General features: G+C 41.0%; 1 protein-coding gene across 3 annotated transcripts in view; it reads left to right on the top strand.

Annotated features, from left to right (window-relative positions):
- Nucleotides 1-3,748, top strand: part of BEAN1 (brain expressed associated with NEDD4 1) — a 96,952-nt gene extending 93,204 nt beyond the window's left edge. For all 3 annotated transcript variants that reach the window (XM_074286552.1, XM_074286551.1, XM_074286550.1), the window contains one exon: nt 287-3,748. In XM_074286552.1, coding sequence (XP_074142653.1) covers nt 287-632 — 346 coding nt within the window. In that variant the 3' untranslated portion in view covers nt 633-3,748. The remainder of the gene's footprint in view (nt 1-286) is intronic.
- Nucleotides 3,749-13,753: the final 10,005 nt, after the last annotated feature.

Genomic DNA, 13,753 nt, shown 5'->3' with positions numbered 1-13,753 from the left:
GGATCAAGTGAATAATATTTGTAAAGCACTTAGCACAGTGTCTTGCACATAGTAGGTACATTTATATAGCATTATTATGTTATATAATTATTATGGTATTATTATTATGCTAGAACATAGACATCAATTAGAAGAGACTTATGGGCATAGAATGTCAGCATATTATATGTCAGAATTGAGATACACTTTGAAGCTTTAAATGTAAAAACATAGAAAACAATATTTTGAGAGCTAGAAGGACTTTTATCTAAGACTTGGGTTTTAAATCTCTCTCTCTCTTTTTCAGCTATGAAGAATGTGTGGGACCAGGGTCAGCTCAAATCTACATCCCCACCGAAGACCCTCCACCATACTCACTGAATGACCCTTGCCAAGACAGGGATGTCTCCATCCAGATCAGTGCCGCAGAAATGAGGGATGAGGAAGAAGAGGGGGCCTCTTTGCCTGTGGCCGAGGGGGATCCTGGCTGTTCCATCAGATTTCCCCCGCGACAGGCGGCCATCTCCACTATTGCCCTAGAAACTGCACCACCCTATGAAACTGTAGTGCATGACCCAAATGTGCTACTTCCCCTTCAGAGCCTGAAAAGCTCCCCAGCTGAGTACCAGACCCTTCTCGATAGGACTGTGTAACCAGGGGAGGCCTTCACCAGCCCCACTCCATAGGGGGCCTGACTAACTGCAAACACACGTACACACATGCAGAGAAAAACAGCAACACAAAACCCACGAGGTTGGGGGCAGATGTCATTCAATAATAGAATGAACCTCTCACCACCAGCCCAAGGTACAAACTCCTTTTCTGTTCGCTGTCCCTTTCAGAATCTGGGACATGCAGGGGCATTAGCTTTCTTTCCTCCCAGCCCCTTCCACTCTCCACACTTTCCCAGCAGGTTCTCAAAGTTGGTGGAACCCAAGTAGGCAGTCTGATTTCTGAATCAGAAATTCTTCCCTCAACTGCTGGGCCACTGGGCCATCTCTGCAGTCCTCCGTCCTCCCTGAACTTTCTGTCCCCATCCCTGTCCTTTCTCCAGAGAGACACAAGATGGTCAGTCTGACCATCAGTCAGTCAGCATGGACCAGAAGTCAGGGGAAATAGACAAGTGTTGTCAAAAGCAGCTCTTGCTCTCAAATGGAAAAAGAATTCTCCCCTATCAAATGAGTTTAAATGTTTAAAATGAATGAAATGAGTTTGAGTAGGTAACAAATTAGCATCCACCATCCATGGGACTCAACCCAGTAAGAAGCCCAATGGTAGGTACTCTTAAGCCCTCCAAACCAGTTCCTAGAACCTGAATTGGAACTTATCCTTCTCAGACCACTAACACAACCCTAAGGGTGGCTGGCCTAAATCAGAAAAACCCAAGTAAGCCATGCTGTCGAGTTATTTCTAGAAGGCCCACTTGGTGAGCATGCCTGTGGGGGAATATGGCAGCCAAGAAGAATGTGGCAGTCCCAATTTTGGCAGGACCTGCACTTATTTAAAGGGAGGCAGTCACTCACAGACCTAAACCTTCTGGTCCTCATTTTCTGGCATCATTAGCTTCCATCAGATTGCCTCTCCATGGTCTTGGACTAGTCGGTCCAATGGATGATGTCCTGACTAGAGAGTGAGTTGACTGGACCTAATAGTACAACCATTTCTCAATATTTGGTCAGTGTTTTCCCTCTTAGTTCAATTAAGCAAATATCTATTAAATACCTATTGTATGCAGACCCTATGCTGGGAATCAGGAGACATAATAAAGTCTAGATAAGATATGGCCCATGTCCTTGTTGAACTAGAATCTAGAGAAATTTACTTCAAAAAAATGCTTCAATCAGAGAGAAAACAGCCTTTTGGCTGAGAGATGGATTGGGTTGGAAACACAAGTCTAAACTTCAGTGGGTCTATGGCTGCACACTTTCCCAGAGATTGATGTGCTTAAATCATCCTCCTCAACCCCAACCCAAGCATGTTTACTTAACACACGGACAAAAGGCCTCACAATTTTGGTTTTGAATCTCCTGGGAAGGAAAGAAGAAAGATACAGTTCAGAAAAGAAGGATGGAAACTCAGTGTGGGATCAGCCCCAGAATTCTTCAGCCATTGTCATATCTTGTAGTCCCATCAGATGGTCCTCTGATCATCATGAAAACATCCGCCTGGGATCCAGCTAACCAGACCAGAAGACCATACAGAGGCTAAGAAAGGGGATCTGCTTCAGGAGGGGAAGGAGACACTGATCAAGTTATGTCAGAGCCACAGACTTTTCTGAAAACGTGGAAGTGGAGACCAAATGGAGTTGTGTCGGAACCTCCACTAGGGGGAGCTTTGGGTATTGGGCCACTGGTGCTGCCAGCAGCCATGGTTCCAGAAGTGGTCCTGAAAAAAGCAATGTGAAGCAGCCCAGAAGTTCCATTTAACCAGTCATCAATCCCAGCTTTTCCCCAAAGCTGAGGCTTTTGCTCTAATGGCAGAGTGGCATTTTCCAAAGAGCATGGGAGCTGTAGTAAGAAGACTTGAATCTGAATCCCTGTTCTTCTATCTACAACCTGTGTAATCTTGGGCAAATAAGACCTTCCTGGAAACTTGCAGTTTCCTCATCTGTACAATAGGAGGGTTGAGCTAGAGGATCTCCGGGGTCTGCTCTCAATCCCTTACTCCTAGGTCCCTATGGCCCATTTTTTTAAATACCAGGATTTTCATCCTATTTCTTGCTCCTCCCCCCCCCCATTAAATTTTCCAACTCCAATGAAGGGCTATGACTTTTCTTCAATCACTTTTTAAGGAGCTGGGGGCCAGGAGGGGGGAGGAAAAAATGAAGATTTTATATTTTACTCTATGTAAAATGAGAATTTCTCCCAGTGCTATTCACTGCTTTTCAAAGGCTCTCTTTAGCTCTATTTACGCCTTGATGTTCTAACCCATTCTGTGGATACTAGGGATTGTTTACAAACAGCTATCTATTCACCTTGGTGGTATTACTGTTTTATAGGGAGAAATATATCTATCTTCTCTCTCTGTCGTACTGTATAGATTTTTACATGCACTGCAGGGCCTTGAGTCTCCTAAGAAACCTGTCCTCCTTTCACACTGTAGCAAGCATGGGTAACCAACCAAAAAACTTTGAGGACACATCAGCTTTTGCAGCTGGCTACAGAAATGAGCTGGACATTTTTCTTTCCTGGACTGGGCTCTGAATTGAGCAACAATATATTCTTTCTTCATTCTAAATAAATAACTAACAATGTAGCACTTGTAGATGTAACTTAGTAATCGAGTGCACAGCTGGACTTTTCTTGCTTTTTTGAAACTTGTAAGGAAAGGAAACGGTGAAAACATCAGCTGATTAAAATGCCTCGATTTAGCAAGTAATGTTTTAACCCAGCAAGCCTTCACCTGAACGTTTCTTCAAATTAGAATCGGTAAGCAGTATAAAGTGTTTTATTGTTCACACAGGATGATTTTGCAGCTGGTTATATGCTGTAAATGACTTGCTGGAATTATTTTCTTTTTTTAATCTCAACTGAAACCTGGTATCATTTTTTTTGAGATTATGACAAATGTGTTGGTCCTTGATATAGGTTACAATCTTTAGCCCTGTTCCAGCAATACTGGGTCCGGGGACTTCAGGGGACCACACATTTTTTAAAAGAGTAGTCCTTACTCAACTTTCAGGTCATTCTGGCTTTTACCACCGGGAAGACATGTATCAAGAGTTAACTGTAGAGCTGTTTTTAATTACACAATAAAGAACTGTTTTGCACTTCGTCCAGATCAGTGTTATACTGCGCTCTACAGAGAACAGTGGCCAGAGAGGAGACTCCAGCAGCAGCCACCTGGTTTCTCAACTTCTGTACTATCCTCCCTCATCCCCTTCCTCCAGATCTTGTTTCCTAAGGTTGCCCATCCCCTAGCCCTGAATGGAATCAAGTTCTTTAAGACATTATCCTTGCCAAACTCCCCTCCCCAACTATAATACTCCTCCCAAGCTAGTCTGAATCTTAGTAGCAGAGCTCTGCTCTTCCCAAGGAATGGGAGAATAGACACCAATGGAACCAAATGAGTCATCAATCAGAGGGAGCCCATCTTAGGCAAGTTAGCTGTCTAAAGGATGCATGTCAGTGATGTGAAATATAGAATAGTGCAAAAAGCTACAGCTCTAAGAGTCAGGAGATCAAGGTTCTAATTCTGCCTCTTGCCCTTACTACTTTCTTCAAGTCACTTGATATCCTTGGGGCCTCAATTTCCTCAACTAGGAAATAAAGGAGTTAGTCTAGCTGGCTTTTTAGGTCCCCTAGAGTTCTAGATCTGTGATCTATATCTATCAGATTTTTGTGAATCTAGTGTTGGCTCTAGAGTCAGGAGGACCTGAATTCAAATTCAACCTCAGATACTTACTAAGCTGTGTGACTCTGGGCAAGTTACTCTACCTACTGTTTGCCTCAGTTTCCTCACCTATAAAATAGAAGGAAATGGCAAACCACTCTAGTATCTTTGCCAAGAAAACCCCAAACAGGATCACAAAGAGTATGAGATGACCAAATAAGAAGATTGAAATGAACACACCAGAAAGGCAAGCTCTAATGTCACAGTGTCATCATCATCACTTCCCCAAATTGTTACTTGCTATGTGTGACCAACACACAGCATGACATGGGATGTATAAATGGCTTATACCCATAACCATAAGCATGCCCACAGGCACAATGTGCAAAGTAGGAAGAGAAAGCCTATAGGAGCCCAGGGCTGTCTTCATGTCACAAAGAAGCACAAGAGATAGACATTAGTGGAGGAACAATGTAAGGTATAAGTTAATTTTCCCCAAAGTCATCACATCACTATTGTACCATGTTTTAATGCAGTAATGCTTTCAAGGGCCACTAAATTAAGTAAGCTATTCCACTTCATACAAATCATTTAATCTCTCTGGATCTTCATTTCTTCACCTGTAAAATTAAAAGACTGGACTAAATTTTCTCTCAGGTTCCGAGGAGCACTAGTATCTAATGTTGAAATTTACTCTCAATGAACATTTTATGTTCTAAGCGTCCATCTAGTCCTCAAATCCCATAGTATTGAACTGAGAATCTGGAAGCCCTAAATTTCCTGACCCAGATATTTAATTAGCTTCTTGGGGAATCTTACCTTAGTCAAGTCACTTAATACCAGCCTCAGTTTATCTATTAAAGAAAAAGAAGAATAGCATCTATCTAATAGGATCATTTGAACATCAAATGAAAGCATGTGTAAAGAATTTTGCAAACCTTAAAATACCCTATAATTATAATAATAATAGTTATTATTATTATTATTATTATATGAATACCATGAAGACAACAGCTCTCCAAAACTATTTCCTTTTCTCCCTTGCTCCTCCTTTCACATCACTCATACATCTCCCCCAAGTATTTTTTGGATATCACTCACATCAGGGCCTTCTCCTTGCCAAGTCCAACATGCAATCTTGATCCTATCAACTACTATATTCTTCATTATCAGCTATTATTGTTGTTAAGTAATTTTGGTTGTATCCAATTCTTTGTAACGCAACTTAGAGTTTTCTTGGAAAAGATACTGGTGGTTTTCCATTTATTTCTCCTATTTTATAGATGAGGAAACTGAGGCAAGCAGAGTGAAGCAATTTACCCAGGGTCACATTACTAGTCAGTATCTGAGGCTGAATTTGAACTCAGATCTTCCTGATTCTGGGCCTGATACTCTATCCACTTTGACATCCAGCTGCCCTATATGCCTGGCACATAGTAAGTCCTTAATAAATTATTGTTGACTTACTGACTGACTTTCGCTTCCTGTGTCTCCCAAATTCTGTAAGTTCAAAATGTAAGTAAACATTTTTTGTTTACTATGTGCCAGGCATTCATTCTTCTTTGCACACCAAATAAGTGTCCCTTGCACACTTGCTATACCCTCCAAATAATAGCCAATCTTTTCTTCCCCCAAGTCTTTCTGTACACCAGATACATCCTTACTGGCACTTCTAAAAACCCTAATAAAATACCAGTGTAATTCATCACTCCCCATATCAGCTGATCCAAGGGCAATGACAGCAATGTCAGACTTACCATGATCCAACTTCCTGAAGCTAGAACCCAGACCCTGAATGCCCTTAAGCCAGGCTCTAGACAACATGCTAGTGCCTGTGTTGAACATCTGCCTACCTTAGCACACTTCTTATAGAGCTGTTGGGAATGCCTCAGTCACTGTTTAAGAAACACATTGTCATCACCTCTGAAAAGAATAGCTCTCTGCCTGTCTCCTTTCTAAGACTCAGCTCCTTGTCAAATAAGGAAGCCTTATGTCCACTTGTGGAGCAGAATGGTCATTTTCATGCTGGATCCTCATTTTCACAGAACCATAGAATCTGAGTTGGAGAGGGAACCGAAGGCCAATCCTGGGCCAGAAATATGCAGTGTTATCAAGTGGCCAAACAGGAAGTTTAAGGGGAACCCATCACCTTCCCATGATGCCCATTTTATTTGGGGGTAATCCAAAATTTGGGAAGATTTTTAATGGCTGGAGTCAAAATTTGCTTATGCCGAGCAGGAGAAAGCTAATTCTTTTTCCATATGATAGCCCTTCAAACACTTGCAGACAACAACCATGAGACTCTCAATCCCCAGGTCTTTTTTTCCTCCATCTAAAATTGTCCTGAGTGACGTTTTCACTCCGTCCTTCCTAAAACACTGGCCATGGTACTACAAATGTAATCCAATCAATGCAAAGGGATTCTTCCCTGCCTCGTTTTCTATCATGCACCTAGGACAGTTAGGTGACACAGTGAATAGAGCACTAGGTTTGAAATCACAAAGACAACTCTGTGAGTTCAGATCTGGCCTCAGACACTTATCAGCCATGTGACCCTGGACAACTCACTTAACTCTGTTTGCCTCAATTTCCTCATCTGTAAAATGAGTTGGAGAAGGAAATGGCAAACCCCTCCAATGTCTTATCCAAGAAAATCCCAAATAGTATTGTAAAGAGTCAGATATGACTAAAAAGACTCAACAGCAGCAGTTCCTTTTTTAAGTCCATCTTTGAGAGATTTAAAATGAAAAGATTGGACTTTCTAGAAAGCTAAGCCAAGAGATGTCCCATCTCCAGGAGGTCCTGCAGCAATAATGGTTCATAGCTTTCCTATTCTGGAAGCGTTTTATAAAAATATATTAGATAGCTAAGTGTCACAGTGTATAAATAGAGCACCAACCCTGGAGTCAGGAGGATTTGGGTTCAAAGACCACCTCAGATGCTTATTAGCTGTGTGACTCTGGACAAGTCATTTAACCTGATTGCCTCAAAACAAAAGTCTTACTCTGGAAGTGTTTTGTGAAATTGAACTTCAGACAGCAAGGTGACTCGGTGGATAGACCACTGGGCCTAAATTCAAGAAGATTTTAGTTTAAATCTAGCTTTATATATTTCCTAATTACGTAACCCTGAGGCAGTCATTTAATCTGTCTACTTTAGTTTCTTAATCTGTGAAATGGGAACAATAATAGATAGTATCTGCTTCCAGTGTTCTTGGGAAGATCAAATAAGATTAAAAAAAACTTAGCATATAGAGGCATCTAGGTGTTTAATAAATGCTTGTTCTACCCACATACATCTCTGTCATGATATGGAGATCCTGATTTTCCTAGAGCCTGGGCCAGGGAAGCACCAGTTCTAGCAAACACTACCAAGCCAGGAAAATCTCTGACCACAGGCCTTCCTTTAACTTCTATTGTTCAGGGACCATTCCAAGTATGGGCAACTCAAAAACTGAAAGCTGGCACTAGGGTTATGGATTTGGGCCACAGTGATTCTTGGAAATTATCTGCTAAAGTCCTTGGGATCAGGAGATCTGAATTTGAATCTCAGCTCTGAGATTTAGCAGCCATATGACCTCAAGCAAACTTTAAAATGTGGTATAAATGCTAGGTCTTTACCAGTTCCCATCATATAATAAATACATGCTTAATAAATGATTGTAAAGTGACAATTCTAAAATATCTTATTATGCCCATTTGACAGATGAGGAAACTGAGGCGTGGGAAAGGGGGATAAAGTAACCCACTACAGATCTATCTCTTAATAAGAGAGCAAGGAATAGGATCAAGACCTTGATACAAATCACTGTTTCTACCTCATTACTCTCATTACATTACACTAAAAGGGAATGGGGAGAGAAAGGTGAAGAGAAGAAGATCCATATCTATTTCTCCTTTAGACAAAGCTTTCAGCTATCTGGGGTTGGGAACACAGGAGAAATGCTCAAAGATCCAGGGCCAGAACCCAAAGGACTAACTCCAAATTGGGAGGTGGTGAGTGAAGGCTGAAGGATAGAATGCTCCTCCATACCTGAATAGAAATATCCTCCAATGATAATAATAGGTCCTATTCCTATTGCATTTTAAGATACAAAGTGTTTTTCTCATCATAGTTCTTGGGAAAGAGCTCTAGATTGGAAGACAATGCATCTGAGTTCAAATCTCAGTTATGTCATTCCCAATTTGAATGGTTGTGAATTAATACCTTCCTAACCAACAGTTGGGAAGATAAAAAAGAGACTTCATAGGGAAGTGGCCCTTGAGCTGATCCTGGTCACTCCAGGATTCCTTAATCCTCAGGTAACAATCAGACAATTGTACCTTCTACTACAATACTTCCTCCCAGGCAGTCCCAAATAATTCCTCACAGACACCCACATGCACTGAGACTCCTGAGCACCTCCCTTCAGACAGCCCCAATTTTTCCCATCCCCCTCCTCTCACTCCCTCCCCCCACCAGTGAAGGAAGCCAGCTGTCACATGAGCAGCCAGCTAAAATATTTTCACACTGAAGTGAATCATTCTGAAGCCTGGGAAAGTGTGAATAACGTAATTAACACCTCATTGGGCTCTGGAGCTCAATCCTGACTTCCTGACAAGTCCTTTCTTATGACAGGAGGCTCCCAGTCCCTGTGTGGTCCATGCAGGGCGACAAAGGACCAATCCAAACAGGCCATTTGAGTGATGCTGCATGGTCCCTCTCAAGGTATAGCCTACCCTGAATCCTACCCAGTCTTCCTTCTCTGTTAAGGATGGGCTCTGGTCCAGACTCTGGAGACTTCTGGCAGGGGGTTTAAGGTGAATGGGCATCCATAGAAAGGAGGTGTCAGATCTGGGTCTATCTGTCAGCTGTTCCAGCTGGTTGATTAATACTTTTTGTATTTCAAAGATCACCACTTCTAGTTCTGAGGGTCTTCTCACCAATGAATGACAACCTCAGTTAATAAATGATATATGCTAGGGCCTAAAATTTTATCACCCTGTATTCAATGAAATTGGTAGTGAATCTGGTCTCTCTGAATCTGGCCAAACATTTGTCCTTCGTTCTCGAAGAGGCTCATGGAGGTGATGCCATGACTTGCAAGTGAATTGGATTTTAGTGAGGGAGGCTCTGCAAGGTCACCTGCCTTACTTTGCCCTCCAGAGCCATCTGGGTCCAGTGGCCAGATATAGATCAAGAAGATTGAAGATAACTCAGGATGAAATGGGAGACCTTGGTCTTTTTAAGCCAAGGTTTTCCACAGGTCCCAATTTGACTAAGGCTATACCCATTCAGTGATTAAGGCTAGGTATCAATTGAGACAAAGAAGCTACAAATTTAGTTGGAAGAGACCTTTAAAGTCATCAATCCTTGTTTTACAGATGGGAAAATTTAAATGACTTGGCCATGGTCACACAGCTAGTAAGCAGCAAAGGCAAGACTTGAACCCAGGTTTATAGACCACAGAGGGAGAGTGGAACCCCAATCATGGGGACTTAAATCCTTTCTAGGTTACTGAAGCTGGCCAAAGCTCTTGGTATGCTGGCAGGGCCTTCAAGAAGCTAGAAGCCACCTCAAGATGAAATAGTGGAGGAAGACCTTAGAAACTGCCCAACAAAGATATGGTGACCATCTTCATGGAACTTCAAAGCTTATAAAGTAATTTTCCCTAACTCCTACCAGGTTAAGCATAGCATACATTATTGCTTCATTTTATATGAATAAGCATAGCAAAACTCAGGAACATTATGTCAGTTGTCCCCGGTCACAAGGATACAAAGTGACAGAATCGGTAATAAAAAGAATAGCAGCATCTACATAACACTTTAAGAATTACAAAACAAGACATATTATTGTTAGGATTACAAGGTGAGAACTCAGGTTGTCTGGACAGTGACAAGGTGAGAACTCAGGTTGTCTGGACAGTGACAAGGTAAGAATTCAGGTTGTCTGGACAATTACAAGGTGAGAACTCAGGTTGATTTGACAGTTCTCTGGCTCAGACCTTTGGTTTGGGCCTTTAAAGGGAGTTTACACCTTAGGAATTCTAAGAGGAGCAAGTTCATTGGTGGAAGTATTTCCCCACGCCCCATTGAGTTCTCATGTGCCTATTCTCTGGGAGGATAAAAGAAGGGTAGCATTGGTCTGAAAGAATCGACTCTGGGATAGAGTTTTGATGCCAGGCAGGCTGAAAGGACACCAGTCTGATTTGAGGAAGGACAAGAGTTGGAGGAGATTCAGAGCTCCCAAGAAACCTGCGCACAGAGGAAAAGATTTTACAGATCTCCTCTCAGAGAAGGATTATAATTGAGCAGATGACCGGTCCCTCACAATTCAAGAACATTACATATTGGCGCCCAACATGGGGCATGATGGCAGCTGAGGTTACATCCAGAGAATTTTAAGACATGATCAATCAGCCAAAAGGCAATCAGATGGAAGAAAGGGATTGAAATTAGGAAAAATAGAGTTGTGTGCAGTAGAGACTACTGAGTTACTCCCTGGAGAAGTGAAATCTGTTCCTGTTGAGCCTATTGATCTTTTGCCTCCAGGCACAGTAGGCTTGACCATCTCACCTTCTGAGAGTGCCTACAAAACAGTGTCCATCCATACACTGATGTGGGAAACTGGAGAACGTGAAGCTAATGTCCCAGTCACTAACACAGGTAGACAACGTGTGATTTATCAACCAGAAGAAGTAGTAGCATCAGGCTTATTGTTACGTACCCCTAATAAGCAACCTGGTGATAGTCGCCTAGATTTTGACTCCAATAAACAAAATCCAGGAATATATTGGATAGCAGCTGTGACAGCTGACCGACCTATGCTTACTATTTATATAAATGGAATACCATTTGAAGGATTGGTAGACATGGGTGCAGATCGTACAGTTATTAGAGGTGCCAATTGGCCCAGTCATTGGCCAAAGATTAAGGCAGACACCTATATGTCTGGGGTAGGAGGATCAATAGCAGCAGAAGTTAGTGCTAAGCCTTTGAGATGGATATTTGAAGATGAAACAGGAGTTTTTACTCCTTTTGTGGTTGAAAAAATCCCCATCAATCTGTGGGGAAGAGACATTTTACAGCAGATAGGATTACAAATAAGCACTTCGGCTTTTTAGACAGGGCTGCTGTTGAAGGCCTACCTGCACTTTCACCGGTTCCTATCCAGTGGAAGACTGATTCACCAGTGTGGGTAAACAGTGGCCCTTAAGAAGTGATAAAATTCAGGCCTTATTAGACATAGTGAACGAACAACTTGACCAAGGACACTTGCGGCCTTCTCTAAGTCCTTGGAATTCCCCAGTATTTGTGGTGAAAAAGAAATCTGGAAAATGGAGGATGTTAACTGATCTAAGAAGAGTAAATGAACAGATGGAAAGTATGGGAACTCTTCAGCATGGACTTCCATCTCCTACTCAGTTGCCAAGAGTATGGCCTCTATGGGTTATAGACATTAAGGATTATTTCTACTCTATCCCTCTAGATAAGGAAGATATGAAAAGATTTGCTTTTTCAGTACCTAGTGTTAATTTGGCTGAGCCTTATAAAAGATATGAATGTACAGTTTTGCCACAGGGAATGAAAAACAGCCCTACTATGTGCCAAATGTATGTTGCTGCTGCTCTTGCTCCAGTAAGAAAAGCATTTCCAAAAGTAATATTGTTACATTATATGGATGATATATTGGGATGTGCACCTGAGGAACAAATGTTAGAAGCATGTCTACAAAAGACCATGGAAACACTAAAGTACTACAAACTGCATATATCTACAGAAAAAATTCAAAGACATACTCCTTTACAATATTTAGGATATGAAGTATATCCTAAGACACTCACAGTACAAAAGCTTTCTTTAAGAGCAGAGAAGTTGAACACCTTAAATGATTTCCAAAAATTAATAGGAGATATCCAATGGATGCGTCCAGTGTTAGGCTTGACTACCAATCAACTGCAACCTCTGTATGACATTTTAAGGGGAGACAGTGCTTTAAATTCACCACGCCAGCTTACAAAAGAAGCACAAGAGGCTTTGAAAGAAGTTGAACTGGCTTTATCCAATGTGGTTGAAAGAGTCACTCAAAAGCCCTTGGAAATATCAGTTTTTGCTACAAAAGAGGCACCCACAGCAGTCCTTCATCAAGGAGACAGAGTGATTGAGTGGGTGAACCTCCCAGCACAACCAGAACAAAGCCTTACTCCTTACCCAGGGCTTGTGGCTAGAATTTTATTAAAGGCTATTAAGAAAGTAATACAATTATCTGGAATAAGTCCTGAAAAAATATACACATTCTATACTAACACACAAATTAATGTATGCTGTGAGACCATCCCAGAATGGCAAATTTTATTGGCCACCGCTCCAAATTTTGCATATGGATCTCCATTAAAGATAACCCGGCTACTACATAATTGGCAATGGATTTTTGAAGAAAAGGTTTCTAAGGTTCCTCTTAAAAGACCAACGATCTTTACAGATGCCTCCAAAGAAAATATTTGCGCTATATACTCTCATGATTTAACCATAAAGAGAGTAGTCAGGATTCCTTTTCAGTCTACTCAACAGAATGAATTATTTGCTATCATGCTATAATTGAGCAGACGACCGGTCCCTCACAATTCAAGAACATTACATATTATGACATAAATAACATTATGATTCTTTTGTTGTTGCTCTTGTTCAAGCATTTCATTCATTTCTGACTCTCCATGACCCATTTTGGGGTTTTCTTGGCAGAGACATTGAAGTGGTTTGCCATTTCCTTCTCCAGTTTGATTTACTTATGAGGAAACTGAGGTAAACCGGATTAAGTTACTTGCCCAGGGTTACATGACTAGTAAGGCTGGATTTGAATTAATGAAGATGAATATTCTTAATCCCAAACTCATTGCTTTATTGCTGTGCCATCTAATTGCATTTACAATTATATATAATATATGTAAGCTACAATGATTACACATTATTATATTATTAATTACATCATTAATTATTACATATTAATGTGTTTATATGGCACATAACATATTAATATTCAATAGCATATATTGTGTAATTAATGAGACAATGATATTCATTTATAATAGTTAGGTGGTATATAATTAATAACATACATAATTAATATATTAAACAAGTATTTGTTGTTCAGTCCTTTCCAACTATTCATGACCTCATTTGGGATGTCACATACCTAGCAAAGGCTATATTTGAACTTGAGAAAATGACTCTTAGGGGCAGTTAGGTGGCGCAATGGATAGAACACCAGCCTTGAATTCAGGAGGACCCGAGTTCAAATGTGATCTCAGACACTTAATACTTCCTAGCTGTGTGACCCTGGGCAAGTCACTTAACCCCAGCCTCAGAAAAAGAAGGAACCAAAAAAAAAAAAAAAAAAAAACCAGAAAAGAGAAAAGAGAAAAAGAGAAAATGACTCTTCATGATTTCAGGCCAGTAATCTA

Source organism: Sminthopsis crassicaudata, chromosome 2 (genome assembly GCF_048593235.1).
Source record: "Sminthopsis crassicaudata isolate SCR6 chromosome 2, ASM4859323v1, whole genome shotgun sequence".
NCBI classification, from domain to species: domain Eukaryota; kingdom Metazoa; phylum Chordata; class Mammalia; order Dasyuromorphia; family Dasyuridae; genus Sminthopsis; species Sminthopsis crassicaudata.
Note: the sequence above shows the minus strand (reverse complement) of the source record. Positions and strands in the feature narration are given on the sequence as shown.